This window comes from Dasypus novemcinctus, chromosome 9 (genome assembly GCF_030445035.2).
Source record: "Dasypus novemcinctus isolate mDasNov1 chromosome 9, mDasNov1.1.hap2, whole genome shotgun sequence".
NCBI lineage: Eukaryota > Metazoa > Chordata > Mammalia > Cingulata > Dasypodidae > Dasypus > Dasypus novemcinctus.
The window spans coordinates 8,537,800-8,564,416 of NC_080681.1; the positions used below are offsets into that span (position 1 = coordinate 8,537,800).

A 26,617-nucleotide genomic window follows, 5' to 3' on the forward strand; every position below is an offset into this window, starting at 1 on the left:
GCAAGTAGTCAGGATTAGGGCAGATGATAAGACCAAGACTAAGGAGAGAGACTTCTGTGTCAGGGTGGGGATTCCCAGAGCTCCGAGTAGGGAGGATCTCTCACTGAGTCCCTATCTGGGCTTTCCCACCCGTCCTCCTTTCAACCGTCTGGGCCTCACGTTGGGCCGCAGAGCCGAAGCGAGGAGTCGGGCCAGGCGGACGCGCGTGGTCGTAGTGGGGGTAGCGGTGACTAAAGTGGGGGGAGGGAGCGAAAATGGAGGCTCCGACCGCAGCCAAGATGGAGGCTGAGGGTGCGGGGCTCCGGCGCGGAGGCTACTGGGATCTGTAGTCTGCCGGCTTCCCCCACTGCGGCTTGGAGGGGAAACGGGAACTACAAGTCCCGGCGGGCGGGGCAAGGGGGTGGTGGCGCGGTCCTTTGTGTGAGGCTGGAAGCGCCGGAGGCAAAGGAGAGGGCTCTACGCTGACTACGGACTATAGTTTCCTGGTCGTCACCTTCTTGGGGATCATTCTACGCGTACCACGGCGCAGTGCGGCAGTGGCGCCTCCTTTGTGTCTGGGCAGAGCTCCCCATCCAGGGGAACTGCTTAGAGAGACCTCCTTTTCCCCGCCTCATCTGGCACTGTAGTGCGGCAGAATTGGCATCCTTTACGTCCCCTCATGTGTAGCTATCTTTCTTTGGGTCTCAACACCCATCCTTCCCCTCTTGGCCGCTTCCTGGCCTTCTTGAGAAAGGGAATCACCTCCCAATCATTTAGGCACGTGACTCCCACCTCTCTGCCATAGGGAAAGGGTGTGAGCTTGAGAACCCCGTGGAGTCCACCTTACCACCACCACCCCTGGCTCTGATGGTGCAAGTGCCAGGCTCACATTGTGCAATGAACGGCCCGGCTTCGTCATTCTTTGAGGAGTTAGTTTTTTTCAAAGCCCCAGTTGGAGACACCTTTGAGGTTTTCACAGTAGAGTGCTTATTACAGTACGAAATCTTAGTGCCACACTTCTTTTTTTATTCTTAAGCTTCTCTAGTTTAGAAGCACGCAAGCGAGTCAGGAAACGTTCCCTGTAACAGGTCTCATTCTGCAAATACAAAAAAATGAACGTTGTTTGGCGAAATAATTTCCTTGCCTTGCGCCTACAATAAGTGAGAGAATATGGTAGTGGGAGGTAGGGCATACGGAGAGAGGAGGACGCTTAAAGGCACTGCTGATAGTTGTCTTTTTCTTTTGAGGGACTTAGATTTATATGGGGCTTTAGGAACTGGTAGCTGTCAGAGCTCCCAAACTACCTTTTTAAAGTGTAGGTTCCAGATTATAGCCCACTAATAAAAGCTACTCTATAACGAAATGCTGAGTAATTTAGAAGGCAGACATTCTCTCTTAAACTAAGGGTAATATACCTTGGTATTATGTAGGTAAGGAAGGGGTTTATACACGTGTGTAGATATATATCTGAGTCATGAAACCTAGATAATATTCAGCTTTGTTTCTTTGTTTCCTTTTAGCCCTAGGCCCCAAATAAGAGAGATGATAGTTTGATATTGCAGCTGGTCTGGATGTTTACCATTGAGATGAGTATTTATAGCAACTGAGTTGAAAAGTAAAGTATTTGAGGCATAGAGGATAGCTTTTCTTTTTTTGTAAGTAGGTTCTGACTTAGCAAGTGTGCGATTAAAAATGCTAATAAATTCCTAGAAAATAAAAATTAAGAGTAAAAGCGAATGTCCTTTCTACTTAAGTTGCCCCATCCCTGCTTTACCCCCTCCACCTTAGAGATACTGTGCAGGGCCCGTACTCCCTCCCCTCCCCCTTTTTTGGTAAAATTCCCCATTTTTACCACTTTCAAACGTAAAATTCAGGGACCATACTTTTGAAAGGTAGTTGAAACATGGAAATGCTGTTTGGACAGATTTTTAAGGAGTTTAGTTTTAGTACTGTATTACAGTGAAACGCATGGTTTATCTGTTTTATCTTTTCAAAAAACAAAGGAGAGCTGGCTTTGAGATTTTTGACCTGTACTAAACTGTCCTATGACAGCTGTTAGCACTTTCAGAATTTTCCATAATAGATAGAACTAGAAGAATTTAACTGCATTTTGTAAGATTTGTTAGTTAACAGTTTCTTAAGTGATAAAACTGTTATGATGAAAGTGTTTTCTTGAATTCCATTATTTCCTGCTGTTAAAACCCTACTGGCCAGACAGGATAAAAACCAGTTCATATGTCTTGATATTAGAATGTTTCCCATTTGCCTGTGTGACTATCTAGTTAAAGAAAACAATACAACTTTTTTTTCAGTTTCTGTCAAGCCTATAGAATTCTTAGAAGTTTCTATGTGGTGTATTATATACTTGATTGGGACTTTTAAAATGACTATAGTATTCTAGGTCGGTGTTCAGAAGTATTGAAGACAATAGTAATTTTATTTTTGGAGCATTTTGTTATTTGCTCTCTTATGCTGAGGTAAACCATTAGTGTGTGGTTGAAAATAAACTCAATTTCTTAACATGGCACATATAGGTTATCTACTGGATTGCAGTTACAGCCGGTGTGTAGCCAGTTTGTCGTTTGCTCTTCTGCTTCTCCAGAAGTTCCTACTGTGGTCCAGTCTGTGCTAGATACTGCCTGCTTTTGTCGAAGTATTTGCCTGAGGGCCTTACATTTACTGTAGTTTTATTGATCAGTTCAGTGCTTTTTCCCCCTCCTCAGTTGATATTTGTGCTGTCCAATATCATAGTCAATAGCCACGTGGAGCTGTTGAGCATTTGCGTAGTCACTGAATCAAAATATGTTGTAATTGTAAAATAAAAATTTAATTTCAAGGAATGTAAAATCCTAGATTTTTTTTTCTATTAAGTACGTGTAGAATGAAAACATTTTGGATATTTTTGGTTAGGTAAAATATTTTATTAAAGTTGTTTTTACTTTAATATGGTTACTGGAAAATGTTAAATCACGTTATGGGCTCACATTATATTTCTATTCACAGTGCTAGTCTCCAGTGTCCTTGAGTTTTGTGTCTGGAACATTTCTTAAGCTTCTTCCCACGCTGCCATTTATCCTACTTCAAAGTATTTGTATCTAACTCAGCAGTTAAATGATAGATGAGTATATAATTTTAAATATATCTTCCTCAGGTAATAAGCAACCCAGCACAATTGTTTTTCCTAAACAGTCACAAAAAGTTAGCCATCAATTTTATTCTATTTCAGTGCATCAGGTAGTGATACAGATTGTTTTAAGTTGGTTACTTATTTAAACGTTATCATTTACCTTGTATTCTAAAGTAAAGTGATTTAACACTGTATAGTAGTACTTCAGTTATATTAAGTTACCATATATTATATTAAGTTGTTTTGAGTTAATGCTTTAAGTAATAGACGCTGGACTGTTAAAAGCAAGAATGTTGTTTGTAATCAACTTTTTTTTACCCACTGAAAAATAATTTAAATGTGGTGCTCAGTGATATGTCAGGCAATAGAGAACCTTTTCAGACTGATGCTGCCTATTTGGGGAGACTTTCCTAGGCAGGTTTGGCCTTTTATTAACATCTTCCCCAGAGATTGCTGTACAGACTTCCAGGATAATTTACCAAAATGTTAAACTGGGTAATGGAATACATTTAAAATGGATTACCTACCATGTAAATGTATCAATTCACAAATATTTGCCTGTCTTCATACTAGGCCTTTGTGATAAAGCTGTGTACTAGGAGACAGTAAATAACAGAACAGGTGGTGATAATTTTAAGACAGGTAAAGTAGGGAATAACTATTTGAATTACCACTTCAGGTAAAGGAATTAGCTTTAACTCCTCAAACAAAATTACATAATAGTTGATAACTTTAGTAGTGATATGGTTTCCATACTGAGCAGAGGAAAAGCAGTCAGGGAGACTTTCAGGGCACCATTTAAATTGTTCTTTAATTCTTTGGTATTTTATCTTTCATATGACTTAAAAATTGTCCAGCCTTTCTGGGGGTGGTGGGGTAGGGAATTATGCACTTTACGTTCAGAGTTAAGGCAAGACGAGAGTCAGTTCCACCAAGGAACGGTAATCCTGATGTGACTGCATAGCCAGTTTTATTAAAATGCCCATCCAGGACCTTGACGGCTTCAGGTACAAACATAGAGCCTTGTCCTTAGCAGTTACTTACGAGTCTCACCTATTTCATCAGATAAAATCTTGAGTTATTGAGGTCCGTAAATAGACCCAGGTTATTAAGATAAAATCAATATTCTGTACAGAATCAATATTTTGTATTTTTTAAAGAAGAAATTACTATTGTTATATTGGATAATTAAGGCTTTATACAGTTAACCAACACATATTTTTTAAGTTGGTGGAACTTTCCAGACATGAATTGGAATCTTTTGGCTATTATTAATTAAGAATTTTTGCTGGTTTAGTTTCTGCTGTGGTTAAGCTGCCTTGGGTTAGATGCTAAAGGGGAATGTGATAAAGAAATTAATTTGAGTTTGTTCCTCAGAAATTTGAAATATAGAAAGGCTTCAGGTATAAACATAGAGCCAGTATTGAATTAGGGGAACAAGATACATAAACGTTAAGTGAAGTGAAGTGCAGAAATGATTTGATACCAAAATGAATGATGTAAGCAGTAAGTGCTACTGGAATTAAGAGAAGAAGGTAATGAATCTATGCTGGAATTGCCAAGGAAGGCTTTTCTTCGTCACCTTGGGAAGGCAAAATTATATATTCATTGTGGGGTGACCCATGTGAGCAAAGCTAGAATTAGATATCTTCCAAAAGTTATGTCATAGACTGGGGGAAGAAGTTGACCTATCTGTGAAAATAACTGGGAAGCATTAGAAAGTAAAGGTAAAATAGTTTGTCTTAACCCTGGCTGCAAATGAAAAACACTTTGAGGGGAGTAGGTGTGGGAGTAAAAAAACAACTCACAACAATGTCTGGGATCTAACCTAGTGTCGTTAAATTAGAATCACTGGAATAGGACTTATCCCAGGCCAATCTAGGCTATGATTGTTGTTGTTTCCAAGGTGGTTGAAAGTGTGGCTAGGATTGAAAACCTCTGATCTAGAGTGCTAAAAACAACAATCACTGAAGATTTTTGAACAGGGGAGATGATACATTGGAATTTTAGATAGGATCGATCTGACAGTGTACCCATGATAGGAAATAGAAAAGGTTGGCAGTGGAAATTGGCATGTATATTAGATACCTGAACTAGGCATGAATACAAAGATAACTTGAAGGAAACATGATGAGACTTTCAACATTGGATGAAGAGATGAAAGAGAGAGAAATCAAAAATAACTAAGAGGGAAGTGGGTGTGGCTCAAGTGATTGGGCTTCTGCCTACCACATGGAAGGTCCTGGATTCAGTTTCCAGTGCCTCCTAAAGAGATGAGCAGACACAGAGAGCACACAGCAAGGGGACACAGATTAGACGGGGCCTGCAAACAATGGGGGTCAGGGATAAATAAAATAAGTGTTTAAAAAAAAAACCAAAGTGGTCCTACCTCAGGCCAGTTAAATCACTCTGTAGGTAGGGACTGCACATGGTGTTTTTTTTTTTTTCAAGTATGTCAGGTGATTATATGCAGCCAGATAGAGTTATGCTAAGAAGTATCTAGTCTGGGTAATTGAACGATCTAAACTTGAAAGATTACACACATTGTGATATTTGATTTTTCAAGTAATACAGAATCATGGAATATTAGATATAGAAAATGGTCATAAATTAGCTGAGTTTTCACTTTGCAAATAAGGAAACTGATGTTAATAACTTATCCACAGTATTTTACTAGTAAATATTGGTTATTGGAATTGAGCTGTCCTAGTTTAAGATATCTTACCAGCTCTTACCTTTCACTTCATAGTCTTTCTTATTTTGGATGTTTTTCAAATAAATGTGTCTGTTCTCCCAGCATGTCTAAAACCAAATCCTCCTTTTTCTTCTCCCCATAAAGTCATTTTATTTAAGAGCACCCTTGAGTCACAGTGCGAAATAACCATTTATTTTATAGCTAATGTAAAAGTCTGGTTCTTATTTATGAATACATTTCATTTCTCTTTGCATCTCTTCTTTTGTTTTTGTTTTGTTTCTTCTATAGACATTCTCAACTATTCTACAGATATTTCTTATCTATTTACCGGAACAGCGCAAATGAGATTGTTTTCTTTACTGAGACATCTCCCACAGGATTCATCAAGAACTAAGACTCACTGTTATCTATTATATCAAGTTGAAAGGCTTCATAATCTGGCTCCGCTACACCTGTCTCACCACATATCCCATTTCACTTTAACTCAGCCCTCTGTTCTAGCCAGGCTAGCCTATTGATTTCTTCTGGAACAACAAGCCACACTTGTTGCCATAGTCTTTCATGCAGTAAACCTTACTTGATGCCAGGCATAAAAATCATAGTACATGGTCCCTGCTCTTAAGGAACAGTTTAGTTTCTGACTTAGCGTATATAAGTTTTTCATGCTTAGAACACTCCGCTTTTTTCATTCTTTTATTAGTTCAGTTCAAATTCCATCTTTTCCTTAAAAGCCTTCTCTGACTATGCTAACCATGTTTTATATATATATATATATATAGTGGTGAATAAACAATAAGTAGTAGTTTTAGTAGAGCATGTGACTTAGTAGGTACCCAAATATTATTTGAACAAATTAATTTTTGGTATTTCATCCTGTATTGTTTTGTGTGGGTTTTTCCCCCCTTGTATAATTCTTCTCAAGATGATTTGTAAACTCCCTTATGGCGGGAGCTTCTTGTATTTTCCACAGTGCATAATGCAGTATTAGATGTGTATAGAAAGCTTGTACTTAACTGAATATTATGCTAAAGCCTCTGAAAATAAGAGCTTTGGGGGGAGTCAATAAGAACTGTAAAATAATTCCAGGTCTTAGGTATATACCAAAGGAGGTATTCATTAGCATTAGAGATTGCTTTAATAGCATTAACTGCTTCGAAGTTTACTATCTTGATCAGTAATTTTAAGTTATTGAAATGACCTCATCTCTTCCCACCTTCTGTCCTTGATTTTTTAATTTAGTTTATACTTAATGTCTTCATTTTTTATTTCTAGTATGAAGTGTAACAGAACAGACTTTACCACCTGAAACTGCTGCTTCAAGTTCAGATCAGGCAAGGAACAAACGTCGAAACAACCAACAAGACCAAAGAAGAGTACACTTAAGTTGAAGACACAACACTTGATCTGAAACAAGAAGTTTGTGCCTACTCAACAGCTTTGAAAGAGCACTTCCCAACGCTGCTAGTAGTCTTTTTTTTCTTCAGTGCTGTACTGTGAGATTGCCCGGTGCAGCAGCAGTTGTATTCTTTATTAGCTTGATAGACCCATTTTCTCTCGCTCTGTTTTTTTTTTTTTTTTTAAATACTAGCAACTTTCATCCTTTGAAACGTGTGCTGAAAAGAAGAGTCAGCAAATACTACTGAAAGTGCAATAATATTTGATTATCACTGCGAGGTAGGTGTGTAATTTCCTATTATTGGAAAGAATCAGTTCTGTAATTCCAAACTTCCCAATTATTTGGTCATATATAAAATTTTCCTAATGTTTTCTAAAGGTTTTCTGGGACCAATTTTTATATTCTCAACTATCTGGTGTGAAAATATCAGCCCTAGGTTATTTTATTCAGTGTTGTCTCTTGTTAGGCTAGGACAGTATTTATGGCCAGAACTATTGGATTTTCACACAAGTTTATATGTTGCATTAATTTTTATGTTTTGGTTTCTTAAAAAGAGTAACTCCGTCTGTACTGTTTTGGGTTTCAGATAGGAATGCCTCTTCCAGACTATACTGGGGTCTTTGTAGCATAGGGTATTGGGTATTGGTACTGATACCTGTTTCCCTTTCCTACCCCACCTGTCCCCATTCCCTCTCCATTCTCCTCTCCAAATGTTAACTTTATACAGGAAGAACCTTCTTTACATTCAGTACCTATGTGCCTTCCTCTAGCTGGCATTAATAGCATATTAGTGAATAAGTGGCTGACATGTTTACTATATTGTCAGGCATTGCTAGTGCTGACAGACTAATGAATGAATAAGGTATTAATGAACTTAAGATTTAAAAGAATTTATTATAAAATAAATATCACCATTTAATACAGGCTAAAATAGAAGTGTGCATAAAGTACTAAGAGTATATAACTGAAGGAGCAGTTAATTCTCTTGGAGGGAAGGAAGGGTATTTTAAAAAAGCCTGTAGGGAAGGGACATTTGAAGATAAATAATATTTTGCAAGAGAGAGAAGAGCCATATGGTAGAGTTAGAGTTATCAGAATGAGCAGATTTGGGAGGTCTAAATGTACATGGTATATGTTAATCCATTATGAAGGCTAAAGGATGTACAGTTTATGGGGTGGGAGACAGTACTTGGGAAGTGAGATTTGCTAGATCAGGTTTGGAAAAACCCAGTATATTTAGCTTTATTCTGTAGGAAAGACATAAGATGTTATAAACAAAGGCTTACTGGATTCTGTTTTTCACAAAAGTGGGAGGGTTTTAATTGCTTTAGATTTTTAATGTAATATTTAGAAGTGTAACTTTAAAAAGATAAATGGTGCCATTTGTGAGGGATAGGCTGAGGATGGGGAGACCTTTTGGGAGGCAGTGGATAGAGTATAAGGAAGATAAAAGCTAGGGTATGGACAGAGGAACACATGAGCACTAGCTGCTTTAGTGGGAGAAGTGATAGGACTTCAGTTGAACAGTTGAATGCAAAGATGAGTCTGGAGGCAGTTTGCTTAGACTTGTGCTGTTCAAGCTAGAAACCATTGTTCATTTGGAATAGGGAAGTTTAGGAGGGGACTGCTGAAGTGAAAATGTATTTTGGAAATTTATTACATTTAGTAGATAGTAATCTGTGGTTAAAGAAAATATACTAGAATGGAATGTTCCACAGTGGTTCTCTTTGAGGGGGTTATGAAGGGTAATTTTCCTTTTTAATCTTTAGTTTCTTGATTTTCTAAAATTGGTAGAAATGCTTGGAAATCAGAAAGGAGTCATTTTATAGGTAATAAAGGATGAGGGGCCAATGAGGAGAATGTTCAAACTAATGAAGTCAGGGGAGTATAATCTCACAAAAAGCCAATGAAGATAGCTCCAAGGAGCAGTTAATGATAGACCTTTTTAAAGATGTTGCACAGGTCAAATAGAATGAGGAATGAAGATGGGTCATTTCTAGGTCATTATCTTATAAAAACTTACATTACCATTTTAAAAATCTCTTGGGCATTTATGTCTAATTTATTTAAAGATTGTGTTGCAGTGTTGATATCTTTAGTGTGGTCCAGAATTATTACTTAACTGAAAGTTACCAGTGATAACTAATTTATTTAAAATATCTGTGCTCCATAAATGGACCCACTTTAACTCAGTTTCAAGGTATTGTACCATTTATTTTTTTTAAAAGATTTATTTATTTATTTCTCTCCGTTTCCCCCCCCACCTGGTTGTCTGTTCTCTATGTCCATTTGCTTCGTCGTCTTTGTCCGCCTCTGTTGTCAGTGGCACGGGAATCTGTGTTTCTTTCCGTTGTGTCATCTTGTGTCAGCTCTCTGTGTGTGCGGCACCATTCCTGGGCAGGCTGCACTTTCCTGCTGGGCGGCTCTCCTTATGGGGCACATTCCTTGTGCGTGGGGCTCCCTTATGCGGGGGACACCCCTGCATGGCAGGGCACTCCTTGAGTGCATCAGCACTGCACATGGGCCAGCTGCACACGGGTCAAGGAGGCCCGGGATTTGAACCGCGGGCCTCCCATGTGGTAGGCAGACGCCCTAACCACTGGGCCAAGTCTGCCACCTCCATTTATTTTTTTTGTTTGTTTCTTCCTATCTCTCTAACTTTTTATAATTTTAGACCAATTGTTACCAGTTTTATTGGATAAGATGAAAATAATGCAGATTGAAACAAAGACTTATATTTTATTTAATTGACATGAATTGTGGAAATAGATTTAAATTAGAACTGGTTTTTGTTTACAGTTTAATCTTCAGGTTCTGAGTAGGTTTGCTATATTAACATTTTTAAAGTATAAATAAACCCATATTTACCCATAGGTGTCTAAAAATTATATGTGGTATCTCATCATCACAGTTGATACTCAAAATTTGGGATAGGGGTATGGGCAGTAAAACATGCTCCAATTGTATAGTTGTGAATTTTTCCAGTTAAAGGGAAGGTCAGCTAAGGAAAACAGATTTGGTAATACAATAGAAGCCCATATTTTTAAAGGGACTTTGATAAAAATGGTGGAAGTGATATGTAAATTGGGATGAGTAATTAAGAGTTATATTAGCCTTTAATATGGCAAGCAAGAATAAGGTTTATAAAAAGTTTGGCACGTGGAAAGTAGATGGAATTGGTTTGGTAAGCATTTTGGTGATGACAGTCAAAAGCTGACAAAAGGAAGCCAAAGCCAGGGAATCCCTATTGTGCTTCCCGTTTTTCTGCTGAAGATAATTTTCACACTGGAAAGCATAGCAGAAACATCAAGAGAAAACTGGTAAGTGTGTGGCTCAACTGATAAAACATCCACCTACCATATGGAGGGTCCAGGGTTCGATACCCAGGACCTCCTGGCCCTTTTGGTGAGCTGGCCCAGGTGCTGTGCTGCCACATACAAGGAGTCCCGTGCCCTGCAAGGAGTGTGCCCTGCAAGGAGAACTGCCCCACGGGATAAAAGCGCAGCCCCACCCAGGAGTGGTGCAGTGCACACAGAGAGCTGATGCAGCAAGATGATGCAACAACAACAAAAAAAAGCAACAGTTTCCGGGTGCTGCATGGCAAGAATGCAAGTGGACACAGAAGAACACACAGCAAATGGACACAGAGAGCAGACAACGGGGGCAAGGGGAGAGAAATAAATAAAATCTTTAAAATAAAAGAGAGAAAACTAAAGTCCCAAGTGAGTGAGAAGGCAACAGTGTAACTTGCTAGAGATGTGGTAACAGTTAACTAAATGGGGAACTATGAGCAGCAACTGTAAATGTCCTGATTTTTGAAAGTCAGTGGTTGTCGGTGTGGGAACTATGGCGTTTACTCTCCATCCTTATCAAAAAATCCACGGACCAATGAATTAAAAAATGACTTTCTGATAAGAATATTTGGCAGAGATTCGCATGATAACATATGGAGCAATATAGGTTAAATAATTATAAAAGGTATGGACTAATGGAGTTTTAGAGAGTCCCAGGTATATGCTGCCAGATTCTATCCTTGCCCTGCCCTTTCAAACAAAGACCTAATCATAAGTATTTGTGTGAATACTTTTGTGTTAAGCATTACTGTGGTCTCATTTAACCATCTCATTAATCCTATTAGTAGGTATTAAGGTAGGACATAGAATTAATGCTTAACAGGTAGATAAAGGGACTGGACGTGGCTTAAGCAGTTGAGCGCCCACCTCCTACATGGGAGGTCTCAGGCTCCATTCCTTGTGCCTCCTGGAAGAAAAAAAACCCAACAAACAAAACAAACAAAAAACCCAACTCAGTTAACTTCTCACATATGAGGTCCCGCTTTCAATCCCTGGCTCTCGGTACCTCAGAGGAAAAAAAAAAAAGATTGATGTAAAGCCTAATAGTTTAAAATTATGAGAAGTTGGAGCTCTAGGTTAACCAACAGAACAAAATTAAAAGCATTAGGTTATAGTTTCATATTTAGGAGCGAAAGATCAATTAGAGAAGTAGAAACTCTGATTTGACCAATGTAGTTGGTAAAAAGATCTGGGGCCTGATGCTTTAATCTGAGGAAATCATGAGACATAATCACTCAGTACTCTGTATTTGTCAAAGTACAATAAGAATAGTGAAATGCACTTTAATGAATAATTATTTAGAATAGCCCTAAAGGCAGCAGTCAGTATGAAAAATTTGCATTCTGAAAGGACCATTGGAAGTTACCGTTTTAGGTACAGCAGTTTTGTTTTATTTTTTAACTGTGTTACAGTGAAATACACTGCCTTTTCTAAAATAATTCCTTGTTAGTAGAAGCCAAGCAGGGGCTAGATTTTTTTAAAAACGTGCACAAAACCCACACAACTCATCGATGTTATAAGAATAAAATACAAGTAATAGGATGTATTTTTTTAGGGTACTGGAAACCAGTCTTTCAATTTACATTTGATGCAACAGTCCCAGAGAAGTTAAAAGTGTACTTGTGCAAGGTCATATGGCTATTTATTGAAAGAACGAGAACTAAAGGCCCGTCTTTTGACTTCTAGTTCTGTGTTCTTCAGGGAGCTTTTGTTGATTTCTTGAATTAGAAGGGAAGTTTAAATTTGACCTGAGGTTCTAAAGGGATTACTTTGATAATGACTTTTTTCCAATTTTTAAAAATACGTAGGAAAGATGGAAAAATCTTAAGCTTTTTGAGGTTAAGGAGGTTTATTGTTGTTGGTCTGCTGCTGCTTCAGCAGAGCTTAGAACAGTACTGATGCAGTAGGCATTGAAGGAGTAGTTGAATGAATGAGAATGTGAGCCATGGAGTCAGAATTGGATTCCTTTCCCATATTTACCAGTGTTAGTGCTGTGCCCTTGAACACCTGAGTCTGTTTTCTCATTCGTGAGCATTAAATGAAACTGTTTTCTGGTCTTTCTTTTGAAAGTAGAGTTAAAATCATACTACATAGATTATATGAATACTTTAATATTAAGAATTTTCAAACATCTTAGTGACTGCATAGTATTATGTAAGAGATAATAATTTCTTGAACCAGTGTTAGATTTTAGGTTTCCAGGAATTTGTTTATTAAAACATTGCAGCAAGCATATTTTGATACAAGACCTTGTCTACATTTCACTTTTCTCATGGGTAGATTTTTCTTAGTGGAATTGGGGAAATAATTTTGCTATGTTTTGCTAAACTGGATCTGAATGGTTGTACTAGTTAACCACCATAAAAGTAAAAGTATATGAGCATGTTTTTAGCCTACTTCCTCAATATTTTTTCTTTGCTGATAAATAATATTAACTTGCTTTATATTTTTATTATTGTTAGAATTGAGGATTTTTAGATGTTTCTTACTAAATGAATGACCTTTAAGACTAATTGTTGCCTCCTGCTGCGTGAAAAAAAAAAAAAAAAAGACTAATTGTTTATTCTTTGCTCATTTTTCTTAGTGTCTTTCCAATTAACTCAACAAATGAGTGCCTACTAGGTGCCAGGAATCTCTTGTCTAGGGGTTTAGTTTTGAACAAATAGCCCCCACCTTCAGCGTTGTATTTAGTAATTTAATTCTTATAAATTTCTTAAATTCTTTAATAATACAGATATATTTGTTAAGGGATTTAACTCTGGAGTGTATTTTTTTAATATGGTGTCAGGTGGGAACTAAGTTGATATTTTTTTCCTTCTGACCTTTCCCCCCCACCTTTTGGTATGTGTGTATGAGTCTTAATTTCTTTTTTTATAAACAAGGATCTCTTGTCGAGTTATTTACTTTTTCCATTGGACATGTGTTTTTATATCATTGTTTTTGTAATAAACTTCCATTTTGGTTGATGGTGCTACCTAAAAACTTTTTGGTGGCACTAACTAAGAAATAATTAACAGTGCCAGAAAAATGTAGTTTAGCCAAATTATTAGGAATTCTTTGAGGGGTTGAACAGAAAGAGGTTAACATACTTTCTTTTATTTGAAATTGTTTGAATAGTATGTTTTTTTTCCTTTGAAAAAAATAAAAGTACCATAGTGCTCAGGTCAGCAACATTTCTGGAGATGGAAAGCTTATTTTCAACTCTGTTCTTAAGTACATTTAGGGGTAAGAATGAGATTCATGGAATACAACTTAAATTCCAGCACTCTTGTTGGCTCTAATCCATTCTGATTGTTTCATTTTCCCTTAGGGTGAGAAAAACAAAGGCCTTATCGCCTATGTGCAGGGCCTTAATGGTAGCTCTAGAGACTTTAGAATGTAGTTTTTTCTTTTATGGTTTACTATATTAGTATATATACATACTGTATATGTTATCATAAAATACAATCGACAAAGAAGATAAAGATGAAAAAAAATATTTTGAAAATAGTTGTTAACAGTACAGAAACTTTTCCACCCTTACTAGAAATATTAGGTTCTGGGTGCTTAGTATTTAAGTGTTTAATTTCAAAAACTTCATATTCTCAAGAATCGATTATTTCAAGGGATAATATACATTTGTCTGTATTATTTGCTGCTAATATAAGTCCATATCACAGTCCTGAGTTTTAACTTTGGCAGACTTACCAGGTCTCATTATGTGATTATTTCATAATGTGGAGGTTTAAATATTAATAATAGGAATAGAATTGTCAGCTTCCCATGCTCTTCTTTGCTTGTGCTTTTATTTTTTGTGTTATCTAGTGCAACATTGTCAACCTCCTGTAGTGTGTGAGACATGTAGCCACCTAACATACCTATGTGTAAGACCTCTCCTGTAAATACCTAATAAGTATTTGTGAAGGGTAATTTTTATCTCTGGTCAGAAAAAAAAAAAGTGTAGTTCTAATATTTTCTTACCATCCCCAATGGATTGTCGACATGTATTCTGCATTAGGGAGACCAGTGATTGAAAATACTGGATTCAATTTAAAGTTGGACATTAAGAAGAAATTGTACTGAGCTGTCTCACTCCAGCACCCTTCCCAGAGAGTCTTTCTGGCATTATAAAATTTTTAAATATTATATATTAAGGATTGTTTTAAGGACTTTAAAAAATACATTTGTTTGACCTTTCAGTGTTAAATTTACAGTTTATTTCCTACATCAATAGAAATCTAGTTAAATGAGTTCTTTTTTATTGAACTGCCTTAATAAGTAAGCCTGAAGAGACATGCAGATTGACTGTCGAATTCACATTAAATTGTTGTTGATCGTGTTATCACAGCGGTTTGCCATGGAGAACGTTTTTACTGTGTCATCAGATCCTCATCCCCCTCCTGCGGCCCCTCCTTCACTTTCTTTACCTTTATCTTCATCTTCTACCTCATCTGGAACTAAAAAACAAAAGAGGACCCCCACGTATCAAAGATCTGTAAGTCAGGGAAGCATTCATTCCAGGATTTTTTGCTTTATGTTAAGAGCATGACTTATGAGGACTGTTTAGTTTGATTGAAATGCCCTACAGACTCACTTTCTAACTTCTCTAACCTTTTCACCTTGACTCTTCAACGGTAACTCTAGTAGTAATCTTCTTGCTATGCAAAGTGTATGAGAATCAGAAGCAATTGTATCACCTTGGAGGTTATTAGAAATGGGAAATATGACCCCAACACCATACCCCCAACCCCCCACTGAATCAGACTTTGCATTCTAACCAGATCTCTGGGTAGTTTATGTTTAAACTGCCCTGGTGTGCAGCCCAGACTGTAGAAGCAGACCTTAACTTGAATCCTGGCTCTACCATTTGACTTGGCAAGCCATTTAACCTGTTTCTCTTGGGTAAAATGCAGATAATATTACTTCCTTGTGGCTTTTTAAAAAACTAAATGAGGTAATCCATGTCAAAGATGAACAGTGTCTAGCACAAAATAATGAGTACTTGACCACCAGTGGGTGTGGTAGCTCTGATTTTCATGGTTTACCCTTGCAGCATACTGATTACCAAAATTTGGGTTTGTCTTTCTAGAATTTAGCCTTTTTTCCTAATGAAAAAATATTTTTATTAATACTTCCCAGGTCCTCACAAATGAAAGCAGATATGAGTATAGTTTTCAATGAAAGAATCTAAAACTAGTATTGGAAATGTTGCCAGTATAGTAAATTAATTATAGACCTTGCCTTTGCTGGGGATTTCTTCCCCTTTTTTGTGGTTAAATTTGTCAAATAATCAGATTCTGTGGTTTTACTCAAATAAGGTAAAATGTAATGACCAATGTGATAGTATTTGAAGATCTAAACAGGTTCCATTGCACTGCATTTAATAGCTCTTCTTTCACTAAAGATTGTTTTCTTGTACTTTTTCTGATCATAGAAATGAAGTATTTACAGATTTTATCAGTATCTGAAACTGGTGAAAACTTTCGTTAAAGGTACCTATGAAATGATGGAAAAATTTCAGAATGGAAGCGCTTTCACTGTCCTGGAATTTTGTCTTAGAAAACTTTTCCAACCATTTTGGGTTCTTTCCCATTAAAGAATGCATATAAACCTAAGCATGCATTACTGTGGAATTTTTTAATTGATGAATTATTGTATAGAAAGCTTATTGTGTTAATCTATACTAACTTAAATTTATTTGCCTTCAAAAACGCATGGTTTACCAAATGATGTTAAGGTTTCTATTTTTGTTTTTTTATCCCCCAAGTTTAAAAATTCACGTTAACCAATTTCTTGTGGAACAGAATTGGTCGTTTGGGTTGCTGTTTGAAAATTGGTCACCTTTGCTCTGAAATTGATATTTTAGTAATTTTAAATTAACATAGAGGCCGCTTTACTTATGTACTTGATTTACCTTTAATAGTAAACTCCAGAAATCCTATTTTGTTTGGTAAGTAAAAATTCTGCCTTAAATCGTTAAATAGAAGCAGTTCCCAAAAATAACAAATTATTTTTCTGTTAATTACATTTTTCTTTGAATTTCCATGCTAAAGATTTAGTGATAATCAGACTTAGTTTGCTGTAGAGATGAAATACAAGCATTTATATGTTGAGTTCTCTCTTTCTTCCTCCCTTTTTTTTCTTAATAAACAGATGAGCTTTGATCCAAACCTTCTCCACAACAATGGACACAATGGGTACCCCAATGGTACTTCAGCAGCACTGCGTGAAACTGGGGTTATTGAAAAACTATTAACCTCTTATGGATTTATTCAGTGTTCAGAACGTCAAGCTAGACTTTTCTTCCACTGTTCACAGTATAATGGCAACCTGCAGGACTTAAAAGTAGGAGGTAATCTATCAGTTCTCCTTTTTAAGAAATGTAATCACAATTCTCTTGAGTATCAGCTTGTTTGTGAGAGTGTTACAGTTTTGGTTTTTCACTTGTACAACTTCTGAAGTATGTATAAACCAGCAGAATCCCAATTTCTGATATGATTTGTCTCATAGATGAAGGACTGATTGATATCTTAAAGTATTTTTTACAATAAATGCTTGGAAGAATTATTGTTCACTTAATGATATATTTGATTTTAAGCCAATGAAAATAGTAAACCTATAATATTACGGTTAGTTTACTAGGTACTATTTTTGGTAGTACTTAAATAAACTTAGAATGTCACCTCTTGGACAGTATGTCACTTGATCTTGACTGATGCCATAGAAATCATTTTCCCATATGAGAGTGTTTGGCTTACTAAAAGACTGAAGCTACAAGGTCTCAGTGTGCTTTTAAAATTGTCTTGGAGAAAGGAGTCAGAATAATATCTGAGTGTTTGCTATATACGCAATACTCTAAATGCTGCCATAGTATTGTTTTGTTTTGTTTGATCCTCATAGCAACCCTGTGTATTAGGAATTATCCTCATTTTACAGATGAGGAAATTAAGGTACAGAGTTAAAAAAAAAAAACTTTTCCAAAGATTATGATTGTTATATTATATTGCCTCATTTGCAATGTCTGTAAAATCCATGAAAAACTGAGATTATGATAGGCTATCTTAGTCTCAAACATTAGCATATATCTGAATTACCTGGAAGGAAGATTGCTATTACCTGATCCCCAGAGTTTGTCTTTGAGCTCATCTGGAGCGGGACCCAAGAATTTGCATTTCAACTAAGATTCCATATGATGCTGATGCTGCTGGTCTGGGCACCCCTTAGTTGGGAAGTGAGGTACCATTTTGCCGAAATTAGTCCAACAAACATAATATTTTCTTTATTTTAGATGATGTTGAATTTGAAGTATCATCTGACCGGCGCACTGGGAAACCCATTGCTATTAAACTGGTGAAGATAAAACCAGAAATCCTCCCTGAAGAACGAATGAATGGACAAGTTAGTGGCTTTGATGTTTTGTATTTTCTTAGGGCCCTGCTTTTGCATATCTTTTCACATTAGAAAAGGAAGATTTCCACCCATCTCCTTAGTTTGCACGCAAGAGAGCTATAGTATATAAAGATTACCATTTTAAAATTATATCAGAAGCACTGGCATTTCTTGACCTTAAATAAAAAATGGTCAAGACTCAATTTGGGTTTTTACATATAACCCTAAGTCTGTTCTTACAGTCAGTTTATGTACTGTAAGTTTGAAATTTGGCAGCATGACATCCTCTGTGGATCATATTAAAATACATCCCTATGTATAGAGTAGAGGATATTAAAATTCAGTTGATATTGCACAGTGCTGCTCCTGAAATGATTAGCAATGGAAATTTTTTTTTTTTTGACTGGTAGGTTGTGTGCGCTGTTCCTCACAACTTAGAGAGTAAATCTCCAGCTGCCCCGGGTCAGAGTCCAACAGGGAGTGTATGCTACGAACGTAATGGGGTAAACTTGTGTATTTTTCTTAAACCTTTGCCTGATCCACCATGTGATCTATAAAGCGTACTTTAAAATTCAAAATAGAAAACATGAGCTGCAATTGCTGAAATCAGTTTTAAATTTGGTTTCTAAAAGACTTTGAGTGCAGCGTAATCAAAAACTTTAAAAATAAAACAATCCGTAGGACTTCCAGAGTGTCTTAGCTTACCCAAGTGTGACCTTAGTTAGAACATTAAGGTAAAATGCTCCTTTTAAACACTTTTGGGGGGGTGGGGGTGGGGAGGTCTCTTATCTGGTTCTTTTTAAGCACTAACTCCAGCTTTTTTATTTGGAATGCCTTATATATAAAAATTTTGTTTTGTCTTGTTTTTTTGAAATGTAACTGTAGTCTCTGGGCAAATGCTTCCACGTGTGTAAGCTTTTTGAAGTTGGATTGCTGCTCAGTTTGTGGACTCGCAGAAGTCATCAGCTCCATGGAGGGGGAAGTGTGTGTTTATATGACAGCTTACTTGTCATAAAGCATTTAATTTTAAGAAATTTGGCTTAAAATGCCTACATAGGAGATACTTAAGTAATCACAGTATACAGTAATATACATCCTGCCAATGTAGTAATAGTAATTTATTAATTCGCAGGAAGTATTTTATCTGACTTATACCCCCGAAGATGTCGAAGGGAATGTTCAGCTGGAAACTGGAGATAAAATAAACTTTGTAATTGATAACAATAAACAGTAAGTTTTGTTTTTTGTTTAATTTTCCAAATTTATTTTTGAATTACAGTTTAAGAAAAAATATGAAGCAATTTTAAAAACCTAAGTTTTACATCTGGATAATGTGATCTTTTAAACTTTTCATATATCATCTTACCTATATGAGAATCTATTCTGTGACAGGCACTGTACAGGGTGTCAGAAATAGGAAGGTTAAAAACATGGTCAGAGATTTCAGGGGTCTGTTGTAGAGGTCAGTGAAGGTTTTACTTAAGCAACAGTGCTTGCATTACATTTTTAGAGATGGGTGTGAAGTCACTGGGGAGGTAAGAAAAAACAGTTGGGGTAGAGGAAGTATTATGGCATTTTTGGGAAGATGGTCAGAATTTTAGTTTATTAAATTAACAGGATCATAAGAACATGGAAGTTTGAGTTTAATCCCATCATCATTGGAATCTGAAGAATTTTAAACAAGAATGAGAATAATGATTGGTTTAGATCCTTAGACTTGGTGGAGATGGTAGATTTCTGGAGAGTAGGGATACTTCATGCTAGAGGCGGTTATCGGAAAGTTTACATGAAAGATACGGGCCTAATGAGATCAAGGGTGGTGGGATAGAGAAGTTGAGTCACATTGAGAAGATAAAATCAGCTTAATAATAATTATTACAAATGCCATTTTTCTGGTTTGGACTACTGAACAGGGGATGGTATTATTAACTGAACTGGGAGATGAATTATTAAGGGTGGGAGAATTATAAATTTAATTTGGCATTGAGTTTGAGGTGTTGGTGGGTATGTCTGGGTAGAGAAATGAAGTATGCAGTTATTTGCATGTATAGCCCTGAGAATTAGAAGCCAGTAATGGGCAGGAAATGTAGCTTTGGAATTCATCAGCATGTGCAGTCAAGGAAAGTCAAGGGAGAATTATTTTTGTTTTGGAATGGGAGAGACTGGAGAGATGCAAGTAGAGAGGGAATATTAAAAATAAGAGGTTGGAGAAGGTGCATGCTACCTCTAGTGGAGCTAGAAGGAATCAGATTGAGGGGCGGGTAATGGTGTTATTCTGGTCTAAAAGTCTCAATTTTAAGCTGAGGTAGAAAACTATGGGATAGGACCTCCGTTTGAGGGGAAAGCCATTGAAGGGGCTTTGTTTAACTTTTATTAAGTTTGTACATGTGCCAAACACGTGTACTACATTAATAGTTGCTAATCCTCAGAACACCTTTACCTGATAAGTTTCCATATCTGTAAAATGAGGTATTGTTTTTCGCACAGTCACTTGACTATGGTCATACAGCTTTTTATATAACAGACTTTTAGATCCCAGTCTGGCTCTGAAGAAGTTTTATCACTGCACTAAGTTACAAAGGGAAGTAGGATTTTTCATTGTCTGATAGTCTGCTAAATTTTTGAAGTAAAAAGCACTCTTTATGTACAGTGCGCACTCTTCCACTTAAACAGGTTGCCATTTGTCCATAAAGAATCGGGGAATAATTGCTTAGTCTATACCTTTCCCTTAAAACAACACTGCTATTGCATCTTGTACAGTCTAATTCCACCTTTGAAACAAAATTGAATTTACGCTGCTGCTCAGAGGAGGAGATAGTATAGCAACATATGCCTCTAATGGCTTCAGTTCTCCAACTGAGTTCATTATCGATATTTCAAAAGCATACCAAATTTCTTTTACAGTCACTGCATTTATTCAGTTATCTTTTAAAACTATAACCAGAAATAAATTTAGCACTTACTGAAAACAGGATGCCCAGTACCTTGTTTCACAGTACAGACTACCTTCTCAGATGTTTGTTTAAAGAATGACCTTTCTAAAACCTCAGAATTTCTCATCTTTCGTTGCATTCAGTTTGTCGCTTTATTTCACTTTTTTGTTGTTGGAATAGAAAAGCAGAGTTAGAACATCATGGACCCAAATATAAGTTAGTGAAAAACAAATCTTTCAAAAAAATCCATGAAAAAGTGATCAACATAAATATATATGTGCTCAGTTAGAAAGCTGGAGTGTCTGAACAAAAGTCGTTAAGAAATGAAACCTTTTGTAAAGTATTAGGTGTCTTAAACCCTAGATTTGCTCTTAGTGGAGATAGGATTTTTGAAGCCCCAGAAATTTAGTTTATTGTTTCTCTAGACTAATTTCTTTCCCCCTTTTGATTCTCTCCCCTCCACTCTCCCCTCCCATTCCTTCCTAGTACTGGTGCTGTAAGTGCTCGTAACATCATGCTGTTGAAAAAGAAACAAGCCCGCTGTCAGGGAGTAGTCTGCGCCATGAAGGTAAGTGTAATCCTATTTGAAAAAAGTGACGTTTTATTTGACCACATTGTCTTTAACTTCAAACCCAAGCCTTTTGTTTTTCCTCTTTGCCTTCCCCTTGAAAAATATTTCACAATCAATCTCAAAAGTAATCTCTTAAATTCCTTGGTTGTTAATTGTTTAAAATGGGCTGTTTAATTAATATAGTGTTTATGTTAGATCTTATTGATTTTGTCATTTCTACTGCAATATAATTTTATGAAAAGACTTGTTGATTATGAATTCTAATCATAAATATGTACACTGAATGGCTCATAATGTTCCCTTTTTGTTGTTTGTTTTTTTGTGTTGTTTTGTTTAGGAGGCGTTTGGCTTTATTGAAAGAGGTGATGTCGTAAAAGAGATATTCTTTCATTATAGTGAATTTAAGGGTGACCTAGAAACATTACAGCCTGGAGATGACGTGGAGTTCACAATCAAAGACAGAAATGTAAGATACTTGACTAGCTTGATCTTTGGCCTTTTAAGATTAGTAGTGGATTACACTTTTAGGAACCCTTAAAATTATTCTGTCCTCCCCCCCCAACACCCTTATGATTTAGGGTAAAGAAGTTGCAACAGATGTCAGACTATTGCCTCAAGGAACAGTCATTTTTGAAGATATCAGCATTGAACATTTTGAAGGAACTGTAACCAAAGTGATCCCCAAAGTACCCAGTAAAAACCAGGTAAATACTATTTTTTAGGAGAGTCCCTCTCTTTTGCCTCATTGTTAATGGAGTAAACTACCGAACTATACTGAAATAGTTTTCTTCCTGATTCGTTAAATTGTATCATAGTGGTACAGTTAAATCTTTCTTAGTGTATGTAATTAAATTAAATGAAAAACCATTAATGTATCCATGAATATGTGTTTTTTAACTTGGCAATAGAAGTAATTCTGGTTAAATTGGGGAATAAAGCTGTTTGGTTTGGTGTGCATTTGTGTGTCCCTGCCCCATGTCCCAATTTGTATATTTTGTTGGGGAGATGAGATTGATGGTCTCGTTGCTGAGAAAATGTGAAACATATATAAGATGAATTTTTCCCATAAATCTTAGTTATGAGAATGCAAGGTTTTAATGAAAATGTTGATTTTTATGATTGTGTCATGTGACCACAAGATGCAAAACTTTCAAATTGGACTTGTCAGCACCTATTTTTCTCTTCACAGAACTAATAAAAATAACATGAGTTTGCTCTGTGTTTTTTTTTTATTAAAATTTTATTGAAGTATATCATTCATACATATATATAGTAATATTTGTGGATTTACAAAACAAACATGTATATCATCATACAAGGCTCCCATACATTTCCCTACCCCCAACCCCTTATATTGTTGTGAAACATTTGTTACAAACTATGAAAGCACATTGTCAAAATATTAACTACTAATTATAGCCCATATCTTATATTTGGTGTATTTCTTCCCCAATCCACCCAATTATTAACACCCTATATTAATATTATACACTTGTTCTGTTGCGTGTTCTTGATTTTGAACTAGAAATGATGAGAAATCTTCAGTTAAAATCGTTTTTCTTTTCATCAGAATGACCCATTGCCAGGACGCATCAAAGTTGACTTTGTGATTCCTAAAGAACTTCCCTTTGGAGACAAAGATACAAAATCCAAGGTGACCCTGCTGGAAGGTGACCATGTTAGGTTTAATATTTCAACAGACAGACGTGACAAACTAGAACGAGCAACCAACATAGAAGTTTTATCAAATACATTTCAGTTCACTAATGAAGCCAGAGAAATGGTAAGGGTTGAACATTGTGCAATATTTGTGTTCATCTGTAGTACTAAATTGAAAATTCTTATAGTTAATGACAGTATTGGGCATTTACCCTGTAAGGTGGTATAAGAACACGGCATTTTAGTCAGGTTTGATTTATACCAGTTATCTTGCACATACATAGTGAAAAAGTTTTAGAGTGAAATTTTGGATAGGATGATTATCTAAGGTTTCTTGAGAGTCAGTAATCCTGAGGCCCTTAAATATTAAGACTGAGGAGATTCACATTCATTACTGTAGAAGGTAGATTTTTCCCAAACTGTTCTATTTACTGTTTTAAGTTAAAATTAAATAGCTTTTTTTTATTTTCCTGTCGGAGTTTGCACGTTCTTTTTAATGGGTATGTGTCCAAGAGTGGCATATAACAAAATTGTTTCCCAAACATTTTTTTACAAATTCAGTTTTCATGAACTAACTATATGTAAGTTAACTTTCAAAGACATAATTTATATTTAATTTTGAGATTCTAATATCTAAGGTATATCTCATTGTTGTCAATGGAAGTGGATACTACATTCAATGAATTTTAAGTGTCTTGAGTCTTTATTTTAACTTGTAAATTTTTAGCCTTTGGAGTACTTGCCCTGTTTGACAGTTTTGCATTGTGTTTCTAATTTTTAAAAATTTGGACATCTGAAAGTGTGGTTTAAAAAAAAAACAAACATTAAGCTCAGGCTGGGTTTGTTTTGCTTTACAGTATGGAATATAATTTGAATAGCTTGACTACCATCAAGACTTAGTAAGGATTAAATATCAGAATATTGTTCAGGCCATATTCAAAACTGGATATAGAATAATTGTCTCTGCAATGTGTAAATAAATAGTATGTAAGTCATTGATATATTGATGATGATTTGTGTACATTGTTAAAGTGAACATATGAGTGCCTACCAAGTGCTAGGTGCTCCAGATACAGTGCCTTCTCAGAAGAGATGATTTAGTAAGGAGAGAGAAAAACATATGGAAGAGTTTCCTATATTTATTCTTCAAACTGAAAAATCTTAAGTCCTTTCTGTGCCGAAATTATTGAAGTGGAGATTAGAGAGTTGCCTTTTGTTGTGGATATTTGAACTGTTCTGTAGATGTTTGAAATTTCTGGAAGTTAGAGTGTCATAAGACTTGGACTTTAAGTCAACCTGATTTGGAATGCTGGTTCTGCTGTTTGTTAGCTGTCTAAATAAATGAAATTGCTTAGTTTCTCTGGGTCTTGATTTCTTCATTTTGTAAAACAGGAATAATGCCAAGTTCCCAAAATTGAGAATTGGGTGAAATATATTATGTGCATTTGTTTACATTCAGATGTGCTAACTTTCTCTAGGGCACGTTTGCCAAAGAGTAGCATCTGGAAAGACTCAGTAAATTGCTTAGGAGTTAAATAACTTTATTGAAAGCAATGAATTCATAATTAAGTGGGGAAAAAAACAAAATGGGAATACAGTGTTTGAGGCATTACGAGAGAAAATTGCTAATTAATTGAACTTGCTTCCTCCAAACTTGAGTATTGTCTTGATAAGCTTTATGGCCAATGGAAATATTATTTGGGTTTCAGGGTGTAATTGCTGCCATGAGAGATGGTTTTGGTTTCATCAAATGTGTGGATCGTGATGCCCGTATGTTCTTCCACTTCAGTGAAATTCTTGATGGGAACCAGCTCCATATTGCAGATGAAGTAGAGTTTACTGTGGTTCCTGTGAGTAGTTTTTTGAGAAAAGTATGTTTTTTCCCCCTGAGGCTTGCTTTTTCAGTTTAATATTAATTTTGTTTATCGTTTGTAGGATATGCTTTCTGCCCAAAGGAATCATGCTATTAGGATTAAAAAACTTCCCAAGGGCACGGTTTCATTCCATTCCCATTCAGATCATCGTTTTCTGGGCACTGTAGAAAAAGAAGCCACTTTTTCCAATCCGAAAACCACTAGCCCAAATAAAGGTAAAGAGAAGGTAAGTTTATATGATCAAGATGGTTTTTGTGCCTTTTCATTCTTGCTCTGCCTGAAGTCTACATTTGTCCACATAATAATGCACTATTTTTTTTTAGAGTTATCTTTTATTTTAACAGTGAACTTAATCTAAAGCAAGGTGTCCTAAACTTGTCATTACTGATATTTGGGGCTGATGGTAATTCTTTGTTGTGAGGGCTTTCCTGTCCACATGGTTTAGCAACATTCTTTTTTTTCTTTTTTTTTTTTTAAGATTATTTATTTCTCTCCCCTTCCAACCCCCCCACACCTATTGTCTGTTCTCTGTGTCTATTTGCTGCATCTTCTTTGTCCGCTTCTATCCTTATCAGCGGCACAGGAATCTGTGTCTCTTTTTGTTGCATCATCTTGTTGTGTCAGCTCTCTGTGTGTGCAGCACCATTCCTGGGCAGGCTGCACTTTCTTTTGCGCTGGGCGGCTCTCCTTACGGGGTGCACTCCTTGCACGTGGGGCTCCCCTACGCAGGGGACAGACACCCCTGTGTGGTAGGGCACTCCTTGCACACATCAGCACTGCGCATGGGCCAACTGCACACGGCTCAAGGAGGCCCGGGGTTTGAACTGCGGACCTCCCATGTGGTAGACGGATGCCCTAACCACTGGGCCAAGTCCGCCGCTGGTTTAGCAGCATTCTTGACCTGCACTGACTGGCTGTCAGAATAGATCTCCTTTCCATTACTCATTGCAACAACCAAAAATGTCTCCAGACATTGCCAGATATCCTTTGCAGGGCAGGATCATCCCCAGTTGAGTTATACTAGTTCTTCTCTTCCAGGTAGTTTGAAACTTTCAAAATTCAGTGGATTCAGTTTACATGTTTAACTTGGTATTCATTTTGACAACCATTGGATAGGAAATAAAAAGATGTCTAAGATGACTTCTCTCAAATAGAGTAGAGATTTGTATAGAAACAAATTCATACTGAAAATAAAATTTGCAAATAAGGGTCAGTGAAAAAACTGGTGAAAACTAATTCTAATTGGCAGAATCTGGGATAGTTTCGCTAAAAAGCATTGGCATTTAATGGGTGGAGGTAAGTGATGAGAGAACATTCCTCACAGAGAACTACAGATAAGAAAAATTCAGGGTTTCTTTAGAAAGCAAGTAGCAATTTGCCAGGAACATGGGATTTCTTTTGGTAAGAGAGAAAATCAAGGTACAGGTTAGATTGGGTGAGTGTTGATTGCTACCCTGAAGAATTTAGACCTTGAACTGTAGGCAGAGGAAGCAGTTTGTGTTGGAAAGTACTGTTAGGTGGAAGAACATGGCAGTAATGTGAAAGCATAGGAAGAAGAAAGACAAAAGGTAGAGAGGCCTGATAGGAAATTACATAATAGTTCGGGTAATCCTTGAACTGGAGGTAAAGATAATGATATAAACAAGGAGTGTATGAGAGACA

At 36.4% G+C, this 26,617-nt stretch overlaps 1 protein-coding gene across 4 annotated transcripts in view; it reads left to right on the forward strand.

Annotated features, from left to right (window-relative positions):
* Window positions 1-26,617, forward strand: part of CSDE1 (cold shock domain containing E1) — a 41,307-nt gene that overhangs the window by 740 nt on the left and 13,950 nt on the right. The window contains exons 2-13 of one of the 4 annotated variants that reach the window (XM_004462950.4): window positions 7,074-7,475; window positions 14,878-15,024; window positions 16,683-16,881; window positions 17,818-17,927; window positions 18,329-18,421; window positions 19,051-19,148; window positions 21,338-21,419; window positions 21,760-21,888; window positions 22,001-22,126; window positions 22,993-23,205; window positions 24,791-24,931; window positions 25,017-25,181. In XM_004462950.4, coding sequence (XP_004463007.1) covers window positions 14,887-15,024; window positions 16,683-16,881; window positions 17,818-17,927; window positions 18,329-18,421; window positions 19,051-19,148; window positions 21,338-21,419; window positions 21,760-21,888; window positions 22,001-22,126; window positions 22,993-23,205; window positions 24,791-24,931; window positions 25,017-25,181 — 1,494 coding nt within the window. In that variant the 5' untranslated portion in view covers window positions 7,074-7,475; window positions 14,878-14,886. The remainder of the gene's footprint in view (window positions 1-7,073; window positions 7,476-14,877; window positions 15,025-16,682; window positions 16,882-17,817; window positions 17,928-18,328; window positions 18,422-19,050; window positions 19,149-21,337; window positions 21,420-21,759; window positions 21,889-22,000; window positions 22,127-22,992; window positions 23,206-24,790; window positions 24,932-25,016; window positions 25,182-26,617) is intronic. The other 3 variants (XM_004462952.5, XM_004462951.4, XM_058303002.2) reach the window with 3 other exon arrangements.